The sequence below is a fragment of the Rhamphochromis longiceps genome, linkage group LG7, assembly GCF_057381845.1.
Source record: "Rhamphochromis longiceps isolate RC_006_pf linkage group LG7, R_longiceps_female_GT1.1, whole genome shotgun sequence".
Taxonomy (NCBI): domain Eukaryota; kingdom Metazoa; phylum Chordata; class Actinopteri; order Cichliformes; family Cichlidae; genus Rhamphochromis; species Rhamphochromis longiceps.
The window spans coordinates 10838777-10864024 of NC_140563.1; the positions used below are offsets into that span (position 1 = coordinate 10838777).

General features: G+C 40.5%; 2 protein-coding genes across 5 annotated transcripts; one reads left to right on the forward strand and one right to left on the reverse strand.

Annotated features, from left to right (window-relative positions):
* The first annotated feature begins 229 nt into the window (after positions 1 to 229).
* On the forward strand, positions 230 to 13819 carry ddx11 (DEAD/H (Asp-Glu-Ala-Asp/His) box helicase 11). Of its 4 annotated transcripts, XM_085412121.1 has the most exons (28): positions 230 to 311; positions 650 to 792; positions 882 to 1097; positions 1185 to 1271; positions 1376 to 1512; positions 2096 to 2153; positions 2291 to 2398; positions 3497 to 3584; positions 3695 to 3897; positions 4008 to 4082; positions 4279 to 4356; positions 4445 to 4491; positions 4576 to 4655; positions 4757 to 4798; positions 5972 to 6039; positions 6127 to 6165; positions 6263 to 6398; positions 7983 to 8117; positions 8207 to 8319; positions 8405 to 8477; positions 9885 to 9988; positions 10084 to 10233; positions 10348 to 10416; positions 10518 to 10618; positions 11207 to 11291; positions 11400 to 11475; positions 11559 to 11713; positions 13354 to 13819. In XM_085412121.1, exons 1-28 carry the CDS (start codon positions 305 to 307, stop codon positions 13384 to 13386), a joined length of 2706 nt encoding a protein of 901 aa, XP_085268247.1. In that variant the 5' UTR covers positions 230 to 304; the 3' UTR covers positions 13387 to 13819. The 4 variants fall into 4 exon arrangements, with proteins under 4 accessions (XP_085268247.1, XP_085268246.1, XP_085268249.1 ...); XM_085412120.1 differs by lacking the exon at positions 13354 to 13819 and having other exon boundaries at positions 11559 to 12659; XM_085412123.1 differs by lacking the exons at positions 230 to 311; positions 13354 to 13819 and adding an exon at positions 326 to 475 and having other exon boundaries at positions 11559 to 12660.
* washc1 (WASH complex subunit 1) lies at positions 13721 to 21032 on the reverse strand. Its single transcript, XM_085412124.1, has 11 exons — positions 20899 to 21032; positions 20244 to 20384; positions 19143 to 19254; positions 18899 to 19045; positions 17451 to 17587; positions 17213 to 17348; positions 16934 to 17129; positions 15238 to 15402; positions 14878 to 15036; positions 14321 to 14392; positions 13721 to 14234 (listed from the first exon to the last, which is right to left on the reverse strand). Exons 1-11 carry the CDS (start codon positions 20904 to 20906, stop codon positions 14089 to 14091), a joined length of 1419 nt encoding a protein of 472 aa, XP_085268250.1. The 5' UTR covers positions 20907 to 21032; the 3' UTR covers positions 13721 to 14088.
* Positions 21033 to 25248: the final 4216 nt, after the last annotated feature.

The following is a 25248-nucleotide window of genomic DNA, read 5'->3' on the forward strand; positions in this document are numbered from 1 at the left end:
GGCGGCAGCAAATCCAACGAGCAATACTCATGCTTATTTTACGAATGTTTTAGGTCAGTACTCAAATTGCTAATATCAAGGCTATCTGACATTCTCTGTCATCAAACAGTGTTACAGTAAATGACAAAATCGTGGATAAATACACACAACCCCGTCCGGACAAACGTTACTGTACATTAAAACATGCACTCCTTCTCGTAGCTCGTTTCCTATTGGCCAGACTCTGTGACCACTTCTGTTTTTTTGGCGCGGTTGTTGAATAGCCGGGAATTGACAACTAAAAACAGACATTATTTTACATGATATGCACGGTAAGAAACGGCAGTCCTATTTTCTCAGATTTTGATTGACGTTCGATAAAAGATACGATTGTAAGGAGAAAGATTGCTAGCTAGCAGAACGCTTCACTTTAAAGATAGCTGAAAAGCTGTCGGTTTTAAATGTTAGCTGCTTGACGCAACGTATTGGTGAACAGGTAAGGTCTTTAGTTAATGAAGATTTAGTTATTGTAGTAAAATGAGCCCTGCCGAAAAAGGAATTTGTCGTCGATTGAAAAGGTGCTATAATCGGTTGTTTGTAGAGGCAAGTCAAAGGTCCATATCAGAAATGAAAAGTTGAAACTAACCTTTGCTTTTGTGTTTCCTTCCAGGAAGGTTTAGGAGCATGGAAAATAGTAGGGCACAGTTTCCATTTCCCTACCAGCCCTATAACATCCAGGAGGAGTTCATGCAAGCCCTGTACAGCGCACTTGACAAAGGCAAAGTTGGCATCTTTGAAAGTCCCACTGGAACGGTGTGTACTAATGCATGGGGAAAAGCATATCTGTGCAGAAGCTGTTGGACTTCATTAATAAGTGTTTTTGTCTATTTATGTCAATCTAGGGCAAGTCACTGAGTCTGATATGTGGAGCACTGAGCTGGCTCACAGATTATGAGGAGAGAAAGAGGCAGGAGGCAGCTGCTCTGTTGCAGGAAGGAGAAGCAGCTCTTTCCACTAATGCTGCTCAGTCCTCTGCAGTCAGTTCCTCAGCAGAGCTGGACTGGATCACTGACTTTGTACAAAAAAAAGCAGAACGTGATTTAGTGTCAAAGTTGAAGGTGAGGAAAACTTTGATGTGAAGTGTATGTGAAGTCTGAATTTTAACTTGCTCAACATTTGCTTATTGTTGATTGGTTTGGTGTCAGGAGGAAGAATTGAAGAGGAAGAAGAGAGAAGAACGGTTAGAAATGATCCGAAACAATGTCCAGCTAAAGTATGCGGTTAAGCGAAAGGTGAGCCATCATGCACATGAGCATTTAATGGAACTTTACTTGGATATTAAAATTATTCCAAGTCATTTAATACAAGTGAATGAAAGGGTTTCGTCTGTTCATAGAGCTATGAAGAGGATGAGGCATTCAAGCTGCTTCAGCTCAGTAAGGAGGAGCAGGTCGAGGCAACAGGAGATCAAGAAGACGAGGAGCTGATCATTGCAGAATATGAGAGCGATGATGAATCAAAGATTAAGAGCAGGTGAGGAAGACTGATTGTTATAGTTTCATATTTTCTAATTAGTTTGAATTCATCTTGAGTTTTTGGTTACAGTTCAGTTTAGTCTTTGTTAGTTTCCAGAGTGGATTTGCTTGTTCGTTGGCGCAACTGTTGCAAAGCAGCAGTCCTAGTACATGTTATTGTCATTGGCTATTTTTCTTCTTCTTTGCCTGCTAACTAGTCTCGCACCATGTGTCATAGACAGAGTGTTCATATGCCAAAACGAGCAGCTCAGTTATGCATTGCGTGCTTCTATTTAGATTTTCAAAATTTTGTTTCTGAAATATTAAACTTTTCTCTGACAATACAGTCCCATTGATTTTGAATGGTGCACCAGTCCTCTCTCAGTATGCTAAAGGTTGCTAGTTCAAATACAACGTGGTACAATTTTCAATTTTTTTTATTTATTTTTTTTGTGTATCATACATCAGTTATCGTTATTTTGAGTTTATCTCTAGTTATATATTAATAAACTAAGTGAGGACATGAATTAATGGGTAAAATTAATAAATAATCCAAATGAGAGTCTGAAATTGACAAAGGATTTCTTTGCTTGCATCCTCAGATTCTTTGGAGCTGAAAAAGATGAGGATGATGAACTGGTTGAAGAACATGTTACTAAGGTATGAAATTTCACGTTGTAGCTGTAAGAGTTAAATGGGTTGGATGGAATTAATATATTTATAACAAGAACATTATTATAATTATGAGCATCGGACATTCTCCTGATGTGGAACTGTGTTCATATGCATATCTGTAGATTTACTACTGCAGCCGCACTCATTCCCAGTTGGCCCAGTTTGTCCACGAGGTACAAAAGAGCCCCTTTAGCAAGGACATCAGTGTGGTCACACTGGGTTCACGGCAGGTATGTACCCAGCAGTGACTGGGGAAAAAATAAAAATCTTTTCTACTGTAGAAAAAAAATGTTTATACAGTCATTGGTACACACACACAGAAACACACAAATGGCATAATTGGTTGAGTACATAAACATCTTATCTCATTAAAGTAACACAAACAATATATGAACATAAGCTGGTAAATTTTTGCATGGATCTCTTCATCCTGTACACTTATTCTTTCAATAGATGTGATTATACTTTTTTCTTGAAGTTGCTTTTGACTGTTTCTCCATGGTGCTTTTTTTGTCAGCTCGAGTACTTGAGAGATTTCCTTTAATTCCTCAAAGTAACTGACTGGTATAATTTGTCTCTATTATTATTATTTTTTGTCAGTAAAAGTACAGATTGTTCATAAAGCACGCCACCAAGTCTTTCTGTTTGTTTACCTACTGGCAGTTTTTCCTTCATAGACGAATTTTTACTGCTCCCACCCAAAGAGGTTTTAAGCATAGCTAAAGGAATCTCACCAACGTGTTTTGTTAACTAGGTTTTATTACACAGGTGTAATAACTAAATTTCGTTTATCAAATGGTCAGAAATAACAAATAAGTTAACAAAGGTTCATTGCCTTTGACATATGCAGACTCTTATGTGTGTAATCAGCCCGTTAGAGGCTTTTTCAAATGTAGGAAAAAACCTGATCTTGATTTTCAGAGGATAATAAAGCCAAGAAGACATTTGCAGAACAGGATATGATGGGGAACAGTTATGAAACAGTCTAATTCTGAAAGAGTCCTTTTAGATTCTGACAGAACTATCAAGTAGCACCTAACAACAGCCAGCGCTGGGAAGATTGGCCTGTTAAATCCTCTACATGATAGAAAAAATGGAGAAACAAATGCAAGATAAATGGTGTTATGTTCTCTTCTATAGCACATTGAACAATCTAGTTTGTGTCTATGTAGAAGGAGGGTATTTCCTTTATGAAATACACAGTATTCAAAGACGCTGTACTTGAGACTTTACTTGGGATTGCACACAAACTATTACATTTATTCAATCAATAAAACTGTGACTCTTGACACTGACATCTGACATTGTCCTGTTATAAAATTCTGCAGAATCTGTGCATCAATGAAGAAGTGCGGCAGCTGGGCAGCATCCAGCGCATAAATGACCGCTGCATGGAGATGCAGAAAAACAAGCACGGTGAGAGGCATTTTGTGGAAGAATTGCTCTTCTTCCAGAAATTATTTTAACCTCAGGCTTTATTGATTTTTCTCGAGAAAGCCTCTTTCATCTCTCCTTCCATTTTGTAGAGAAGCATCATCACGAAGAGGGTGTAAAACGTAAGCGAGGCCCAGCAAAGAGCGTGTGTCCCTATTATAAGGCTTCAGCACTGCAGCAGATGCGAGATGTAGTTCTGGGGGCTGTTCATGACATAGAGCAGCTTTTGAAGCTGGGCAGAGAAACACACTCGTGTCCTTATTACTCTACACGTCTTGCTATTCCCCCTGCACAGGTAACTGAGTCGCCAGTCGATTTGTCAACAAGAGCTACTTGGTTACTGTATTTCTCCCACAAGATCTGGTTTTCATTTAATGTCTTTGTGGTTTGTTTATGTTGGTGTAGCTGGTTGTGTTACCTTATCAAATGGTGCTTCATGAAGCTACAAGACGAGCAGCAGGTGTCCAGCTAAAGGGACAGGTACAATTATATGTCTGGTATTCTTCTTCCTCTCTTAAAAATATAGAAAAATAAGTGTTTAAAATATCTTGGCAGTATTAAGAAATATATTTTTTCTCTTTTCAATTGTAATATCTGAAAATAACGATACAAATATGACCAAATGACTGAGTGATAAAGGGATATTTAAAAAAAGTTGTTGGGGTATCTTTTACAGGTGTTGATCATAGATGAAGCTCATAACCTTAGTGACACTCTCTCCTGTATACACAGTGCAGAGCTCAGTGGAGCACAGGTGAATACATTATTCTATAACATGCACAAAATACAGATTTCTGAGACGATTCTTCCTTGTGATGTTCTAATGTTTCAATTTTCTGCAGCTTTGTTGTGCTCACTCCCAGCTCAGTCAGTATGCTGACCGCTATAAGTGAGTCTCAGAAAATTCGCTTATTCGGAAATTGATCGCAGTCTCTCCTTCTTTGTATTGATATTTTTGTTTCTTAAATGCCAGGAGCAGATTGAAGGCAAAGAACCTGATGTACATTAAGCAGATCCTGTTTGTGATTGAGGGACTTGTTCGGGTGCTGGGAGGTGAGTGTCTGCAACAAGCTTAGCGAGGGTAATAGCTGGACAGTAAAATCAAATTTTGCAATGCACCTCATTTTGATATTTGTTCCTATTTGTTCTTCCAGGTAAGGTGGGGCAGAGTCCACAGAGCCAGACTACACAACCAGGTCAGTCAATGATAAACACATAAAGTTATGGTCTAAAGTTTGCATGCACTCATCATGGTCATGAATATCAAGGTAATGTGAGGCTTTTAATGATTTCTTTGAGCTTTCCTTTTTCCAAGATGGAGTGATTGTATAGCATGCATCTTTAGTGTCTTTAAAAAATGAATTAGTTGTGCAAGTTTGAATTTATTTTGGAATTTCTCTAAGGAACACAGGGCCAAAAATTATACATGCATACTCAAATGTGTACATACTGTATAATCACTTAAAACTTTTAATAAGTAGTGGTGAAGGTTCTACGGTTTCTTTTAATTTAACAAAGCTAAAGTCCATAAACCTCTTGTTACTGATTATCATTGATTTACTGCCAGCAGGTCTGTGTCTGTATATTAACAGGAAACCAACCATTTTAAATGAACTGTACCAATTCTGCCAAGAGTCGTCAAATATTCAACCAGAGTTATACCAGAAACTTGTTGATTGCTACCAAATCAACTGGTGAAGATGCAACTTGCTAAGGAACATTTAACATTTAACCGAAGGTCTTGCACAGTATCTTAGCTGTTCCTAGAACTGCGCTCTTCTGGACCACTGTTACCATCACCTTCCACATTTTCTCCAGCTCTTCTCTGAGCCCTTGGTATTTCTTAAGCTTCTCATGATCCTTCTTTCTGATGTTGCTGTCATTGGGAGCCGCTACATCTATCACTACGGATATCTTCTTCTGTTTGTCTATCACCACTATGTCCGGTTGTTAGTCACCACCATTTTGTCCGTCTGCATTTGGAAGTCCCACAGGATCTTAGCTCGGTCGTTCTCTACCACCCTACCTCGGGACTTCCAGGCCGTATTCGGCACAGGTGTTTCTGTACACTATGCCACCCACTTGGTTATGGCGTTCCATGTATGCCCTGCTTGTTAGCGTCTTACACCCTGCACCTGGGGTCTTGCCTGGTGTGAGATATATATCCCAAATAAATTCAAACTTGTGCACCCAAAGATGTATGCTGTATAATCATTCCATCCTCAAACGAGTGAATGACTTCTAATAAATTATTAAAAGCCCTAAATTACCATGACATTTACATATGATGAGTGTAAACTTCTGACCACAAACTGTAAACACGCAGTCATACATATCAAGGCACAAATCTGGTTTTTTTGTTCTTCTAGGAACAGAGATGCTCACCATCAATAACTTTCTCTTCAAGGCTCAGATTGACAATATAAATTTGTTTAAGGTAGTTGGTAATTCTATTAGGAATCACAATCATTTTAATTGCACACCTCATCGAAACTACAAGCTCTCATTGTCATTCTTGCTGTAGTTACAAAGATACTTTGAGAAGAGCATGATCAGCAGGAAGGTAAGTGTGATTTATCTCATACATACAAAGACGGTAAACGTCTGAGAGTTCACTTATGTAAAATTACATTTTTACCACCCTGGTTTTCTCTCTGCAGCTGGGGGGTTTTGTGGAGAAGTACGCAGGCTCAGGTGTGACTCTGCACACACACTGCAACAACAAGGAGAACCGGCGCACAGAAGGCTTAAACCGCTACCTTCAGACCCTACAGAGCAACCAGAACCCTGGAACAGGTCGGCTGTGTATTTTGTTACCCACAAAAATAATATTTAAATAATTTTCAGGACAAAATAATATTTCTGAGAATTGCATCATTATTGGAGGCATAGTGTATATACTGAAAGAACGCCTCACTGTACATAGTTTTTTTTTTTTTAATCAGTCACAAAAGTACTTTTGAAGATCTAAGATGTTCTGAAAGTTTTTTACACTTGGCTTTTTGCACGATGTTGTATCAGAAAAGTGTAAAAAGAGACAATACAAGCAAATGCAATTAATCTCACATGATTTTTACCATATTTAGCTACTACCTAATTTCCATTTGTAGCCCCTCAGCAGAACAGAACTGTGAAATAAAAAAAAATTCATGTAATAATATTCAATGTAGTAGATACACAATGGATGATATATTCAAGCATAGATATAAATCACAAAGACACAAATAGTCCCTGCTTCAGGGGTTATACTACCATCACAATATCATATAAAGATTAGAGTTTTATAGAAATAATTATTCTGATTGTTTAACACTAATTTTTATCATCACATCTTCAGACTTTTGAGGAGCTTGTTCAATTCCTTGATGCTGTTAAATGAAAGGCAGATTGTGTAAAAGCTCTTTTTAGGTATTCTATACTAAGTTTTACAAATTATTTCAACAGTTCAGTACGAGAATCAATTTCTAAAACAAACTGCTGGCGGAGAAAGGCGGAGCACACTCTGGATTTGTCTCCAGTCTGAAATGAATCGAGTATATCACAATCAGAATTTTGTTGTGGTTTCTTAATTATAATGTTTATGGCTCATTTATAAAGTCCATCTATCCATCTTCTTCCGCTTACCGGGGGCAGCAGCCCAAGCAGAGAGGCCCAGACCTCCCTCTCCCCAGCCACCTTGTCCGGGGGAACACCAAGGCGTTCCCAGGCCAGCCGAGAGATATAATCTCTCCAGCGTGTCCTGGGTCTGCCCCGGGGCCTCCTCATTTATAAAGTCACCTGATTACTTTAAGGTGGTCAGACTCACTTGAGACGAAGAAGAGCTAAAGTAGATGATAGCAGAAAGTTTCACAGTATTCAGATGCACACTCAGCTTTTGCAGTGAATCAGTTTCTAAAGCACAGAAATAATTACTGTTTTAATTCAGTGCATTAAAAATGTATAAGGATTTGTAAAACTGCACTTGAGTTGCACGGGTAGACATTTTTAAATGGAAAAATAAAAAAATATGTCTCTGATTCCAACATGCAAACAAACTGGAATCCAGCCCAACATAAAACATCAGGCTGAACAGTATTTCTCTGCTTTTAGTGAGTTTTACCAGCCAATATACCCGACTGGTATTGTTTTTAACCTTATGACTCTGAGTATATGTTATAAGGGAGCAAAAACTGCCACAAAGAGGCCTTTGAGTAGCTTGGCAGGCATGTCTCTCTGTCTGTGGACAGATTTTGTCAGTGCAATAATGTCATAACTGTGCGGGATGAAGTCATAATATGTGATGATACCTTATGGTTAGGTTATTGTTTTTCTTTTTGTTTGTTTTTGGGGGGGGTTTCAGCATTCTTAGAAATTTATTTTGTATTCTTGTTTTGTGTGCAGTTCCTGCAGCTGACCAGCAGGAGTCCGTAGAGACGGAAAAAGTCCTGTCTTCATCTCCAATGATGCAAGTGGAGGGTTTCTTCATGGCTCTCACTAACAGCAACACTGACGGCAGAGTGGTGGTGCACAAACAAGGTGCCGTTTTAAACACACAGCACAAAATAAAGAACAGTTATGACATCAACGCATTACAGTGTAAAGTACACCCTTTGCTTGTTTTACAGGGTCTTTGTCGGAGAGCAGCGTCAAGTTCCTTCTGTTGAATCCGGCAGTCCACTTTGCCCAGGTGCTGGAGGAGTGCAGAGCAGTCATCATTGCAGGAGGAACTTTGCAGCCTGTGAGTTGTGTTAAATCCTCTAAAAATAAACTGAGCTCTTGCTGCGTATCTTTTATCTTTCCACTCTAAAGGATGTTATACGTAGGTTTCAGACTTCAAACAAGAGCTTCTGTTTTCTGCTGGGGTGGGAGAGGAGCGCATCACTGAGTTTTCCTGTGGTGAGTGGCCCATTTTATAACACAACAGTACTTTGTGGAGCTCCCCCTTTTGTGTTTTTATTATGCACTCTCGCTAAGTGACGAGATTATCAAGATTTCTGTTTGTGGGAAATTTTGATAAAGGGAATAATTAGACTGCTTGACAAAAGTGATGACAGACATTTAGATGGAGTTCTAATTTTCCAGTAAGGTTACCCAGACTGTTATAGGAATAAGTTCCTGAAGTCAGGTGATGTCACACGAAGGTGGTTGTCAGCACAATACGTTAACCCAGGCTTTCCCAATCTACCTACGAGCATGTTTACAAGAAGGTGGTGTCAGCTTATAGCCAATCACAGCAGAGAGACTAATTTTACAAAAGAACATAAAACTATACTATGTGGAAAATACAAAGAGGTTTCACATATAATAGAGTCTGAAAGGGACACAGCTGCTGCAGACAAATCAGTGGTGTCACTGTCTATAACAGGAAAAGTGGAATGTGAATCTGCTTACATATAAAGCACTTTGTTCAGCAACCTGGAAAAGATCTATTATATTAATAAAGTTTAAGTAGAAATAGGTGCCCTGTTTTAGGCTCACATATTAATGCTTAATAAAATGAAATAATTTAAATTGTTTGTAGCCGACAAGCAAAAAAGTTGTCTAAGAATATATATTTATTATTCATCATCATTATTTATGTCCATTAGGAAATAAACTAAATGTTTAGATTCTTTGAATCTAAACTATTCCCTCAGACTTTTGTCTGAGGGAATAGTGACTTTTTCTAGAGAAATAGCTGATCAGCATGCAGTGATTTATTTATTTATTATAATTTTTGATCTCTTACCTCAAACATGGTCTGCTCTGGAGCTGGTTAGATCTGCTGCACAAGTTACCATGGAGATGTCCCGCAGTACGTGGCAAACTGCCTTCATGATACTGAAAACTCAGGATTTACTCCGAAGTTACCTGGACAAGCACAAATCCTGCTTATCCCATCACGATAGTTATGTTATTTACTTATATTGTATTGTTACATTATTATTGTTCAGTTACAGACTTAGGGTAAGATCTACAGAAATAGCCTTTGTAATTTTTGAAGACTCCCAAAAATTGATGTGTTTAGATGGATGATTGTTTACAGGCAAAGCAGAGGAGGAAATACAAGACATCTCATGAACTAAACCATAAATTAATCCACTGTACACAAACTTTAGCCCAACCTATAACAAGTTAAGTTTTGTGCTCTGTGACTCATTTTGTGACATTTGAACATGATCTTAATTCACAACACATGCAAGCCTTAGTGGTAGTGGTTGTGCATAGGTTGACTGAAGTGTATTAGTGCACGAAAATAACATAAGAATATTAGTTTGCATTAATGCATTTAACATGATAAATAACAGAAATATTGCCCTCTAGGTCACGTAATTCCTCCGGAGAACATCCTTCCCCTCGTGTTGTGTAGTGGCCCGTCTGGTCAGGAGCTCGAGTTCACTTTCCAAAACAGAGACACGCCTCGAATGGTAACTCACACATGCAGAATACTGAATGAAGTTTGCGTTGTTATTCATTGGTTACAGTGGTGTCATTTGACTGATGCACATTTGTTTGTTTGCAGATGGATGAGACCGGGCGCATTCTCTCCAACATTTGCAACGTGGTTCCCGGGGGCGTGGTGTGCTTCTTCCCTTCTTACGACTACTCGAAGAGGATCATTTCTCACTGGGAGGCCAGCGGTACACTTACTCGATTGGCTAATAAGAAGAAGGTACATTAGCTTTATATATTACTGGAAACTACTTAGTAAATACTCAAGTCACTAAAAAGAGTCAAAAGACATCTTGTCCTATAGTCTCTTAATTATCTAATCACACCTCTTCAGATCTTTCAGGAGCCAAAGAAGGCCAACCAGGTAGAGCAGGTGCTGAATGAGTTTTCCCGTTGTATCCAGGTAAAACTGCACTCTTGACACAACCGATCTCATAACTAAACTGATGATCATTAGGATTGTGTTTTACCACTGCCAAGCAATGATTGTCTTTTTTACTTTAGAGGTGTTCTGCGGACTGCAGTGGACTCACAGGAGCATTGTTGTTCTCTGTGGTTGGGGGAAAGATGAGTGAGGGAATCAATTTCTCCGATGATTTGGGCAGGTAATTGAAGGGCGCCGAACAAGCAGTTGTACACCGTTTTAAAGCAGGGAAAGTCAAAGTCATTTTACATCATGGGCCACATTCAGCCCATTTTGATCTCAAGTGGGCTGGACCATTGAAACTGGCCTTTCAGTCAGTGAAAAGAACTACACTTTTAGCTGAGATGTGTTAATATAAGAAAAAGACAGAATTATTTCCATTACCCAGACTGTGCTGTAATTATAAAACATGAAGTTTCTGTTCTCAGAAAAAATTTCCTATTTTTTTAAATTTTATTTTATTTAAAAAAAAAGACATTTCTAGCTGATAGTGGGGAAAAAAACAAGAACTTTTATGTCATTTAATTGTTTGTCTATTACTTAATTACTTCAATGTAGTTTGAATGGCCATGGGGGGAGGTCTTTATCAGCAAGAGAAGCAGGAAAATGTATTAAAATACAGTTAAAATATAAAATGTATTCCCTCCTTCACATTTTCTAAAACCGTGCAGTGAGCCAGATTGGAGTTTGGCCACTGGGTCTTAAATTTGAAACCCCTGGTTTAAAGTATATCACACTAATCAGTGTGGGTTTGTGCTTTTGATAACAGGTGTGTAGTGATGGTGGGAATGCCCTATCCAAACATCAAGTCCCCAGAGCTGCAAGAAAAGATGTCATATCTGGACAAACACCTGGTGAGACTCTTTACCAGCAGCTTCTACTGTGACTTCATTGTAAATAGAAGATTAGAGGGAAGGCGACATGCAGCTTAGTATCAAATCTCATCTTTTTTTCTATTTCAGCCTCACAGTCAGGGGAGGAGTCCAGGACAAGCTCTAATAGAAAACATCTGCATGAAGGCTGTCAATCAGTCTATAGGTACAGATAATGAAGTCATATTAATACATATCAATATCAAAATACAGTTTTATTAACTTGTGCGTGATATCCTCTGTTCAAAGGAAGAGCTATTCGTCATCGGGGCGATTATTCCTCCGTTGTGCTGTGTGACAGGCGTTACTCCCGGCCTGCTACGCTCTCTAAACTTCCCACATGGATTAAAGATCGCACTACCACGCACACGACGTTTGGGCCTGCTTTTGCTGCCTTACGAAAGGTGAGGAACATTACAGGGAGTGCAGAATTATTAGGCAAGTTGTATTTTTGAGGAATAATTTTATTATTGAACAACAACCATGTTCTCAATGAACCCAAAAAACTCATTAATATCAAATCTGAATGTTTTTGGAAGTAGTTTTTAGTTTTAGCTATTTTAGGGGGATATCTGTGCGTGCAGGTGACTATTACTGTGCATAATTATTAGGCAACTTAACAAAAAACAAATATATATCCATTTCAATTAGTTATTTTTACCAGTGAAACCAATATAACATCTCCACATTCACAAATATACATTTCTGACATTCAAAAACAAAACAAAAACAAAGCAGCGACCAATATAGCCACCTTTCTTTGCAAGGACACTCAAAAGCCTGCCATCCATGGATTCTGTCAGTGTTTTGATCAGTTCACCATCAACATTGCGTGCAGCAGCAACCACAGCCTCCCAGACACTGTTCAGAGAGGTGTACTGTTTTCCCTCCTTGTAAATCTCACATTTGATGATGGACCACAGGTTCTCAATGGGGTTCAGATCAGGTGAACAAGGAGGCCATGTCATTAGTTTTTCTTCTTTTATACCCTTTCTTGCCAGCCACGCTGTGGAGTACTTGGACGCGTGTGATGGAGCATTGTCCTGCATGAAAATCATGTTTTTCTTGAAGCATGCAGACTTCTTCCTGTACCACTGCTTGAAGAAGGTGTCTTCCAGGAACTGGCAGTAGGACTGGGAGTTGAGCTTGACTCCATCCTCAACCCGAAAAGGCCCCACAAGCTCATCTTTGATGATACCAGCCCAAACCAGTACTCCACCTCCACCTTGCTGGCGTCTGAGTCGGACTGGAGCTCTCTGCCCTTTACCAATCCAGCCACGGGCCCATCCATCTGGCCCATCAAGACTCACTCTCATTTCATTAGTCCATAAAACCTTAGAAAAATCAGTCTTGAGATATTTCTTGGCCCAGTCTTGACATTTCAGCTTGTGTGTCTTGTTCAGTGGTGGTCGTCTTTCAGCCTTTCTTACCTTGGCCATGTCTCTGAGTATTGCACGCCTTGTGCTTTTGGGCACTCCAGTGATGTTGCAGCTCTGAAATATGGCCAAACTGGTGGCAAGTGGCATCTTGGCAGCTGCACGCTTGACTTTTCTCAGTTCATGGGCAGTTATTTTGCGCCTTGGTTTTTCCACACGCTTCTTGCGACCCTGTTGACTATTTTGAATGAAACGCTTGATTGTTCGATGATCACGCTTCAGAAGCTTTGCAATTTTGAGACTGCTGCATCCCTCTGCAAGATATCTCACTATTTTTTTACTTTTCTGAGCCTGTCAAGTCCTTCTTTTGACCCATTTTGCCAAAGGAAAGGACGTTGCCTAATAATTATGCACACCTGATATAGGGCGTTGATGTCATTAGACCACACCCCTTCTCATTACAGAGATGCACATCACCTAATATGCTTAATTGGTAGTAGGCTTTCGAGCCTATACAGCTTGGAGTAAGACAACATGCATGAAGAGGATGATGTGGACAAAATACTCATTTGCCTAATAATTCTGCACTCCCTGTATTGTTAAAAACGTCCCCTTCATGATTGACATTTTAAATTTTCATATTGTGTCTGTATGTTCTTCTTTCCTAGTTCTTCCTGGAAAAGAAGCAGAAAAAAGCATAGTTCCTCTCCCAAAGGACCCAACTAACATCTCCCTAATATTCACGGAGACTTGTGTTAGGATGATAAGAAAATGATGTGCAACTGCAAGAGGGGAGGGGGGGGAAGAGACACAAAGTTCAATATCACACCACAGGCTTTTGAACATCTTGCACCCTTGTGAGTGCTGCTGGTTAAAAAAAAAAAAATCAGTCAGGCAGTTTTTCAGTTTTCATATTTATTATATATTTCATTTTTTGTACACTCTCTACATCTCGTTTTATTTAATGGTTGGAGAATGATGAATTTGATGGCACGATGCAAACAAAGGCTAACGGGGCAATTAACACTTCTAGTCAGGGTTATCCGTCTGAATCTCATAAAAGAAAATAACTTCTCTATTTTTAAGTTTGGCTTGTTAAAAACTACTTACTGAACAGCTACCACACATATCAGGCACAGCGCTGGCATAGCAAATACATGTGACTGATTTACTCCTGAAGTTTGAAATATTCGTAGAATTCAAAGCAATGTGTTATGTAATGCAAAGCCTGCAGATCCGTTCCATCATCATCGTTTAACATGTTCTGCTTAAATTAAACATCAGTAAATTGTTTGATCATTTGCATTTTCCTTTTTTTTTTTTAAATAGTATTTCTGTGTTAGAAGGAAATTAAATCATTTTAAATAACTGTATCAAAGGGCATCGAATGTGGTGTTTGTCCATTACGCTTCCCAGTCGTCATCGTCTGTTGTCGCTGTATGTGGGGCAGGAAGTGGAGGGATGACATCTGACATCCTCGCAAATGCCCCAGAAGGACCGGCCGGAGCATCACCTGACTCTCCACCAGCTGGACCCTTACCAGATATTCCTGAACAGAGGATAGAAGACATTATGCAAATTCAATCACTAATATCAGTATTTTCAATTTCATTTGACATAAAACGGGCCTCTAACCTTTTCGTCGCATAGCAAGTTTGTTGAAGAGATCAGACATAAAGTCTCCACCACCGGCGGCCGCTCCCACTGCTATTTTAGAAGGAAAAAAAAGAGTAAATAAATAATCATGCTACCAGTATTTTTTTTAAATTTGCAATTGGAAGAGATTATGGTCTCACTAATTCCCCAGTGCTGCACTTCAAAGTGAAGCATATAATTACAAGACTTTTTTTTTCTTAATCTAGTTATTCAGTCAAGGCAGTTCTCTTGAAAAAAGAAAGAAATGTAAGGTCATGACCTGGCGAGAAAATGAAAGGGCCAGAGATATGCTGTCTAATATTAGGTAAAACAGTTTTTAAGTACAATCGTTGGTTGGTATGAAACTGAAGTCACACAGTTAAGCATATGTGATAGTCAAAAACGATCTCATCTTAACATTCAGTGTGAAATACTGTATAAACTCCTGGTTGAATACTAATTAGGGGCTGGTCACGCTCCACTTTGCCTGGATGACTGCCGTGTGCTCATTAATAAAACATGGGCAGAACCACATCCACGCTCAAACCATCTGACACCTTGTTCTTGCTCCTTTTGTTTCTTCTTCTCCAGCTTGCGTTCCTTAACGTTGCGTAACTTGGCTTTGCCGATGCCCCCGGCGTTGCGGATAGACTCCAGCAGGCTGGCACGGCCATCTGACGGCTGGACCACCTCGCTGGGTGCACCCGACACAGGACCTGTATTTAGAGGAGCCAGTGAGTCAGTGTGGTCTGGGTTTACATCACTGAGGTCAATATAATTTATGAGGACAAACATCATTTAGTCCGTGTGTGCGTGTGCATAACTGAGGGAACAGGCTTTAAGACACTGTCAGGTTCGCTCCAAGTCAGCAGTGTAGAGCCTGTACGAGACTACTGACGTGCATAAATGTGACAAACCTGAACTTGGCACTTGGGAAACTTCTGCGGAGCTGTCTGCAGGAGGGGGTGGTGGAGGTGGCGGAGGAGGAGCTGACGCCGGAGCTGCGGGAGGGAGGGAAGGCTCCGGAGGAGGGGGCGGGGGAGGTGGCGGAGGTGGTGTGCCATCAAGCTGGAGCTGAGTTCCTGAAACAAGCAGATGAAATACTGTATAACACTGGAAGAAAATTTGATCTATTTATGTAGCATCTTTTCAGATATCACAAAAAGCTTCACAGTAAAAGACAAATGGGCACAAAATGATTGAGGTTCACAACTAGAGATGGACCGATCCGATATTACGTATCGGTATCGGTCCGATACTGACCTAAATTACTGGATCGGATATCGGAGAAAAATAAAAAATGTAATCCGATCCATTAAATATCACGAAAGCACCTCACAAAACTTGCAACACGCCGTAACTCACCTCAGGTTAGCACGTCAGAGCAGTATGCATCACGTGATAGAGCGGCTGTGGCATGCGGGACCTGTCAGTGGTCTGGATAGCATGTGGAGCTTCGCTAGCAACCCGGCATTTCATCTCCGACAAAGTTATCCCGAGAGAAGTAAAGCAAGTGTGTAAGTCCATCTCTGAATGTTTGTAAAGCATTCCTGCGTTAAGCTTAACAAGCCTCTGCCTCTTCTTGCTGCTACTTCAATCATGAAACTGCTTAACGATCAGCTGATCGGCTTTTCTGTCGCGAGTCCGTGTCTCTAGTTTGCTTTTGGCCCACTTTGCACTAGAAAGAGGAAACCATCGGCTGAACAACAGCAGCACGTTTAAGCTTGATCAGCTATTGTTAGAATGTATTTAATATTACTTTCTACTCGAGGATCTTTTTCTACGTAGCTGACGGCTGGTAACTGTGCAGGGGCGGATCTAGCAAAGTTTAGCCAGGGGGGCCGATAGGGCATTAACAGGGAAAAGGGGGCACAAAGACATACTTTTCTTTCTTATTCTCATTTAAAATGTCTCGCTTTTAATTATTTAATATTTATCTGAATCTTACACCCAAAGTTTTAATCTGATGTAAAATGTATAGAAGTCCATTACTGCATATAGTAACTGTTAAGTCTAATATACCCTAGTAAGCTATACTACTTTTTCCTTTGGGAAGGTACCATCTGTGCAGTCTGCAATTTTGTTGAAGAAAGATGTTGAATCTATTTAATATTTCTTGAAAAATAATTTATTTCTGTGCATTTTTTTTTCACACTGCATCAAATTAAGGTTGATTACGTCGATTAAGCATCATGAGGTGGAGCGTGAGGGGTGGTTCCCTATTTTTTATTTATTTATTTTTGTTGCTGCTGGGAGTTGGAACCCTATTAGTTAGGTTGCTTAATATTTACGCTAAGTACTCTTTAAAATACCAGAATAGGGAGGATGGTGTAGGTTTAAGTTTATTAGATTGATCAGTATTGCTGTACTATGAAATATTTTTTTTTGCATACAGGTATAACAGAATAGCTTTAGTGTAGTTGTTGTTTTAAACTTGAGTATGAACTTATACAAAATGCAGCAAGATATTTAAAAAACAGTTTTGTTGATTAAAAAACACCATATCGGATTCATATCGGTATCGGCAGATATCCAAATTTATGATATCGGTATCGGTATCGGACATAAAAAAGTGGTATCGTGCCATCTCTATTCACAACATAAGACATCTACCTGGTGCACTGCTCTCCTCAGAGAAGCAGGGCAGCTCGGGGATGTTGTGTGTGGGTCCCGAGGGGGCAAATCCAGGTCCGAGGTCTGCGCTGTAAGACAGGTCGTCTGCAATACCTGGCAGGTCTGGCAGGTAGGACGGCACATCTATCTCAGGCACTTGACCCAGGTCTGGCACATAGAAATAACTCTCTGCTATCTGTTAAGAGAAAAAGAAAACCATGATTAAGTTTTAACAGATCTGATCCTTCACAGAAAAAAAAAGGAAAAGTCAGAAGGTACCTGTCTCTCCAGTTGCTCTCTCTTTGTAATGGACAGAGGAGCATCGAATGGTTTATCTTCTTTTTCCGTCTCTAGTGTTGTGTGCGTTTTTGTCACTGCTCCCGCCAAAGGATCAAGAAACACATATTTCTTATATCTTTAAAAAAATAAGACACAAATTAAAACATACGAGAGAACATTGAAATCAGTCAGTGTTTACAATAAACATCTGTGTCTGTGCTGGCGTGTGCAGACTCACAGATTTTCTGTGGTATTAAAGAGCAAAAGAGAGCTGACAGATGAGATGTTACGCGGCAGACTGCCCAATCCTTCTTCTGTCTCATCCTCAGTCTTCTTCTTATTTCTCACGCACACAGGGAAATACATTAACTTCTCCTGAAAGGAAGAAAGCAGGACTTGGAGTGAGAAGGAGATCAAGAAAATGTTAACGAAATCTTTAGCAACGCATATCGTAAATGTCATCAAAGTGCTCCTGCGCATAGATGCACACAAACTACAACACCAAGTTATATGTTAGGGGGTATTGCTTCTATTGAGGGGGGTACTGAATAATGCATTTCTGCATCAGAGACAAATGCCAGCTCTATTTTCTTTTTTGTTCCCTTCCCAAGCCGACAAATACACACAGATACACAAACACGTGCAAGCACAGGCAGGAAAAAATATTATTTTTATATTTTTTCCTGTTAAGTTTTCTGTAACGGTGAAGGAAAAACAGTGGTGTTTGCTATAAATAATGCAGGAACTTGTGCTGAGCAGAGCACGTACACACAAGAACCACTTGGGGGAAAAAAAACACATCTCTTGTCACTGTGCGGTGACACAAATACAGCTGGGTTCTGATATCCCATTTACATACATCACATACAGTATGTGACAACTTCAACTGTGACTCATGTGTAGTTAAATCTACAGAAAAGAAGGGACATGCCTGTTGCGGCTTTCGATACATGATTGACAAGCTGCATTTTTCTACAAGTCTATGTTGTTTTCACCTCCATTTTACCTCCTGAATAAGTACTAAATTGCAAGTAAAAGCAACAGAGTGCACATACAATTGGCTGCTGTGTACTACTTTGCAGTATTTTTTAAACAGACAACATAACCTACTTGGCCTGAAAATGTTTACTTAGCAAAACAGGAAATACGCAGGCCGAGTGGAGATTTATGCATAAACATGTTTCACAAGGTTTACAGGGCATTCACATCCAGTCAAGCATTCACTTGAAATATCAAAGTTTTAAATCAGGTCAAAATAAAATGTGTGTAATTTAAGGTATTACCCACATCACTATGGATATATCCAAGACCAAGACTCCTGCAAATGCTCTAAAGCTTTAAAGTGGTTTGCCCAGCAGTCTGCATAAATATGACCAGTGTGCTCAGAGTCCCCATGCCCTCATTTGACTAGAACGTGAGGTGTGGATAAAAGCTATGTAAATAAAGTTAACCGTGTCCATATTCCTGTTTTCTACCTGCTGTTTTAGCAGCATGAGCTGAACAAAGAAGCAGCAACACTAACTAGTCAGCAAACTCTTTTAAGACATCAGCTTTAGAACACTTTGCGAAAATAAAATATGCAATGTGGCTCTTAGCAAGTCACAGTCATCATTTTCATAATTTTGAAAATTGCTTTTCAAAACCTTTGCTCTTTTCCCCCCCAACATTTTAATGTGTTGATCTCACCTGCAAAGCCTTTTCATCAAAGGGTCGCAGTTTATTCTGTATTCTGTGTCGGGGCCGTGTTTGTGAAGAGGGGTCTGTAGCTCCAGCGAAGATAGACAAGTAGTCCTGAAGTTGATCTGGGGCTGGGTACTTGGCACTGGAGAAAACCTATATGCACATAAAATAACATTTTTACTCTTTTTTTCTCCTATATTCTGTATCAGAACTTAAAAAGCTGCCTTCTAGGGTGAAGATTCAGTGTTACCTTGGTGGCTTTCTTGCTGCCTTTAATCTTGTCGACACGGGCCTGAGCTAGTCTGATCCGGTCAGTGATGCTCTTGAGCTGGTGACGGTTTTTCTCGACACTGTCTGACACCCTGCAAGCAACAACAACTGAATATGGGCATATGCACATCTACACACAAAGGATAACCGTATGTCAAGGATACTGCACAATCCAGTTCTTTATTATATATCCTGCAGAGTCCCGAAACCCCCCAAAAGGAACTGAAGACTCCTACAATTCATTGAGATTATGTATAAGTATCAAATGCCACTCTCATGTTTTATCAGTGATCTACTTATAAAAAGCTCATGTTTCAAAAGTTTACATGGCCAAAACTGTTCTGTTCATAAATGTTATTGTTTCCATGCTGTCACAGGCAACACCTCCTCTGTTTTCAGGGTGCCAGACAGGACCATCTGTCCTCAAGCAGCTGCTGTTTGTTAACGGTGCAATCTATTAAATATGACAAAGCTTTTTGGCCCATGAGCAAACTTGCAACAGCTGCTGTTATATCTGCTACCAATTCATTTTGTGCGTTATTAAAACCTGTTCTTTTGTTGTTAAACACTCTTTGCTACCTAGCCTGAGCAAATGCAGAGATCACTACTGTTGAGTTTTTTAAAAAACTCTGTAGCTTTAAAACTTTTTGCCATTTTGAAAATCTGATAAGCTAAAATTGATCAAAGTAACCTTTAAATAAATGACACTAAAAATGAAACAATCCCTGAAACAGGCTCTGGAATAACATCTGGCTCACTCCTACCCTGAATAAAATGTAGTGGTATAAACTGAAGGAATAAAACAATATCAATAATAATGAATTTGTATAATACATTGTATTACTACAATGTAACCACAAACAACAATGTAATTTCCCTATTAATTTCATATTCATCCCGTATTTGCAACCATGAAAATGTAAACAAAGAAAAAGACTGCAGACCCAGTGATTCAGTTTACAACCAAGAGTCAAACACTGCGAGACCAACCTGGAAACTGTAAACTGTGTGTGTGTGTGTGTGTGTGTGTGTGTGTGTGTGTGTGTGTGTGTGTGTGTGTGTGTGTGTGTGGTGGGCTTGCCTTCTGAAGATGTCTGTAGAAATGTTCTCCAAGTACATCAGTGCGTCTGCTATCTGATGAACAGCCTCCTCCCTCCTCAGGTCGGGCTGGATGAGAGGCACAGAGTACACCTGGCCCTCCAGGCAGTGCTTCTGTGTCATCCTGCAAAGCAAGAGAGCAACAAAGTTGAATCAAACTGTACCACTGTGTTGTAATGGCATATTCTCATAGTAAGGATTGCATTCCTGACAAACAATATTGTTAAAAATACCATGCTGAGTATCAAATTTATGAGGGCTTATGTCATATGGCAATCTCTCTCGCTGTCTCTGACTGACACTGACACACACACACACACACACACACACACACACACACACACACACACTTCACGTCTGACTCTCACATGACGGCGCAGGAATATTATATCATTTCTTTAACCACAGCACTATGTGGACTCTTTTTATCGTCTTCAGCTGGTCAGAATTTTCTAAAAGCTAATAGCTCGAACGGTAAATAAATCTGCACCCAAATTGCTGAAGATATTATATTTCAAACAGCTGATCTCCGTAATGAAATAACCCGACATCTGACACCTCTTAATCCTAAATGCAGAATATCCGTGAGCATAGCCATACCCGTTTAAAGACTTGTTTTACTAGAAAGACAGTCTCACCTGACCATGAGTGTTGTTTACGACCACAAAAACAGTATAATGGAAAAAAAAATGTGTCGACGATAGCCACTCGTTTAGCAAAACAACAGTTTCGCACTTCCGCATCCGTGTAGCACGTGACGACTCAGCAATTATTGTGTTGCTTTCAGGAACACTCGGAAATCTCTCGTTTAGTGCAGCCTACGCTTGAACTACGTCAGTAAACCGAAGTATTGGCTAAGAGCAGAAGTAAATGGCAAGAGCACTTCTCAGAAAATGTGTAGGCTTTCCTGCAGAATTCTAGAAAGAATTCTGGACGATTCTAGCACCAGTTTTTTACAGAACGTTGTTGGAAATCAAAGAAAAGGGCAGACTTCCATCAAATATGAATTCTGCAAACATTAATCTCCTGCTAAAACCAGGCAAAGACCCTGTATATCCCTCAAGCTATCGTCCAATATCCCTTATAAATGTAGACCTTAAAATAATCTGCAAAGCTCTCTCAAAGAGATTAGAGAAAATAACCCCCCTCTTAATTCATCCTGACCAAACTGGTTTCATAAAAGGTAGGCACTCATCAACAAATACACGTAGATTACTTAATTTGATGGACTACTTATACAGTAAAAACCTTGAAACGACAATATTTTCTTTAGATGCAGAAAAAGCATTTGACAGAGTAAATTGGAAATTTCTATTTGCAACTTTACACAAATTTGGTTTTGGAACCTCTTTCATTAACTGGTTAAAAATATTATACAATTTCCCAACAGCTTGTGTCAAAACAAATGACCAAACATCCTCCAGCTTCTGTCTCCTGAGGGGCACCAGGCAAGATGCCCACTCTCCCACTGTTTGCAATTTTTATTGAACCACTAGCAGCAGCAGTTAGACAGAATTCAGTAATTAAGGGCATAAAATGCAAGAACGTGGAACATAAAATCAGCCTTTATGCGGATGATGTGTTACTTTTTCTCCAAAACTCACAAACCAATATCTCTGGGGTGATTGAATTGATAAACTCTTTTGCAAGAATATCAGATTACTCAATTAACTGATCAAAATCTACAGTCCTCCCGATTAATTGCTCCTTCCATAATTCTTCTTCTACACCACTGCAATTGGGAAATATAAAATATTTAGGTATTAATGTTTCTCCCAAGCTTGTAGATCTGACTAAATTAAACCATATCCCACTTTTAAAGACAGTAGAAGGCGATCTGGCTAGATGGAAATGTTTACCCATATTACTCATGGGAAGGGTTGCCGCTATAAAAATGATGGTCTTACCAAAAATAAATTGTTTCTTCTCAATGATCACAACTACCAACTTTCAGCACTACTAGCCAAAAGGCTTCAGTTTATCTCAGGATGGCTAAAACATACCCTCTTAGATGAACCTTGGCTAGATGTAGAACAAGCACTTCGCAATAATCTAGAGATCTCAGACCTACCATTTATCAGCTCAAACATCCAACGACATCAATGCTTCAAAAGCATCAGCATCAGCTCTTCTCTGACAGCATGGTGGGAGTTTCTAAAATTGACGGAGTCTTCATTAATCCCATGCAAACGTACACCTATCTGGAACAACCCTGACATATTACAAAACAATAATATGATAAACTTTCCAGATTGGAGTGGTAAAGGAATCAAATACTTAGAACATATATTAGAAGGATCAGAATTTATTCCATTTGATAGACCAAAACTTCTGGACTCAGATTTGCTTAAAAACCTTTCATTTAATTAGAAATCCCAGTCTTCAATTAATTCAATACAAAATATTACATAGAGTGCACTATACAGGTCATTGGATGTTCAAGATGGGCTTTACGTCTACCAACAACTGCTCACACTGCCAAACCAATTCACCGGACAATTATATCCATGCTCTTTGGTTCTGTCCACCAGTTCAGAAGTTTTGGCGCGAGATATGTGAAGACTTATCGAAGTGTCTGAAATGTAACATTCCAACTTCCCCTTTAGTGAGTTTGTTGGGCAGCTTAGATAATGTCACTACAGAAAAGAATATAGCCCATATGGTTTTCACTGCCCTATGCATAGCCAAGAAAACAGTCCTCATGAACTGGAAAAATAAAAATAATCTTAATAATAATATAGAAATGATCTATTAGATTACATTAGTCTTGATACAGCCTCTGCCACCACATCAGATCAATTACTCTAGGCTCCTTTGATCAGCTCCATCACCTAGTGGGGGTGGGGGGTCATAGTTTGGTCCCACCTTTGCTGTTGTGATTGGTGTGGGGGCAGGGATAGGCTTGGGGCGTCGGGGGATTCCCCAGGAGCATCTTCCTTGGAGGGCTCAACCCGGGGTTGCGGTCATGGCCTATTAAGGGCTCTGTTGGCTCTTAGGTGACGGTTTCCTCGTGGTTGCGTGCAGCGGGGCTAGGGGAGGGTCTGTGCTGATGGACGCGGGTTACTGACTGGTAGCCTGGCTGTCCCTGGGTGGGTCCGGGACGGGCGTGGGGTTCTGGGGGTGCTCCGTCTTTGGGCTGGGGCCCTGGCTGGGCCTTGAGGGCTTGGGTCCTGGTTGGTGTGTTGCTGGGGTTGTGGGCGGGTGGGTGTATGGGGGCCAGTGCATCGAGCCACCTGGGGGGCTCTTCAACTGGTGGGGGAGGCTGTTACATCTTGCAGGAGGTCTCCTCTCTTCAGGAACTCACTCTGCAGGAGGGGGAGATACAGGAGAGGTGGAGGAAGATCTCAGCCTGGGCGTCTATTATCCTGTGTAGTCTGGAAGATGAGTGGATGATGGGGTGGGAGGAGGAGTTGGCCGTCTGATTGGGGTCTGGAATGTGGGGCCTCCCTGCTGCTGCCGAGTCGGGGCAGTCTGCTTCTCTCCACCCCAGGGAAAAGGGTAACACTACCTGGGTCTGGGTGCAGTTTCCCCCTCCAGGGGCAAGGGTACCTATGTCTGTCTCCACGTTGGATGAGTGTTGAGTAATTGCATATGAGAGCATGAGGGTGGGAATGGATGTCTGTATCTGTGTGTGCCTGTATGGCTGTGTCTATATGTCAGGTTGGGTATCAGACGCCACCTCTCTGGGGACATCTCAGGCCCTCCAAGGTATGGAGGCCTATCTCCCCCCACCACTTCCCCTGCCAGTGGCAGACGCCCTCAGACATCGGTGCGTTGGTGGTTCTTTGTGTCCGGGGGTGGGCGTCCAGGACACAAAGAACCTCACTTCTTGGTGGCTGCTTGTCGGGGCCTGGAGCCTGGGGTGCCCTCAGCCTCTCGGCCTGGGGCTCGGTCACTCTGGCACAGCTGGCTGCCGACGGAGCTCACGGGCGCGTCACTGCAAACCCCCCCCCCCCCGGCTTCTGGCTGCCCCTCTGTTGGTCTTCCTTGGTCTCTTGTGTTCTGAGGGCCTCTGGATGTCTGGAGTTTTGATCTCTTCCATACCTGCTTCATGCCCTGGAGGACGGGGCTGTGGCCCCCCACACCCTCTTGCACTTCATTACATGAAGGAACCTTTTAAAAACAAGCGCGACCATGCTCACAGGTGTACACACGGATGCTCACACACAAACTACACCCTTTTTGGCTCCTACCTCAAAGCACACTGTGTGCTGTCGATCTTACGTGCTGCACAATAATGTTTAATATTTAGTATTTACTGTTATATTCCCATAGATCATCGTGATGTTGTTTATTATGTTGCTCTTTTTTTTTCTTCTGCTTGTTTTCTCTTTTTTCTTTCTCAACAGGTGATCCAGGTGATTGATACATGTATTTTTTGTCTGCTTAATTTGTTGGTTTTTGTTTTTTGCCCTTTATCCCCGTCCCTCTTCCCCGCTGTTTTTCTTTCCCTCTTTTTTTCTCCCCTTTCTTTTCCCCAGTCAAGTCTGTCCCATATTTAGCAAGTGAAAATAAAATAAAATAAACAATAAAAGGTGAATCAAATAGACCATTACGGCAAGGCTGGGATGGTCCATTTGGCAAAGTAAATCCGTTGGGCATCTTTCTTCGCCTTTAGACAACAATTCTGATGGCAAAGAGACAAACGGGACAGGCCAAAAAAAAAAAAAGTATAGGCAACGCAAACATAAATAAGCAAACAATAATATAAAAGTCTCTAAGTTTTGTATTATTTGACTTTTGTGAATGAGTGTTTAGGTCAAGGCACCATGAGACGTTCAATTGTCTTTGCATGTAATACATCCCCCCCCCCCTTTTTTTTTTGTTCCGTATTGTTTATTTCTATATAGACAATTTCGTACGAACTAATTTCACATTCTGGAGCATTTATAGTTTTAACTTAGTTTTTATGGGCCTTTAAATTACATACAAAGCTCAGGGGCAAGATGCATCGTAAGATGCACATGCTACACAAATACACCGCCTTG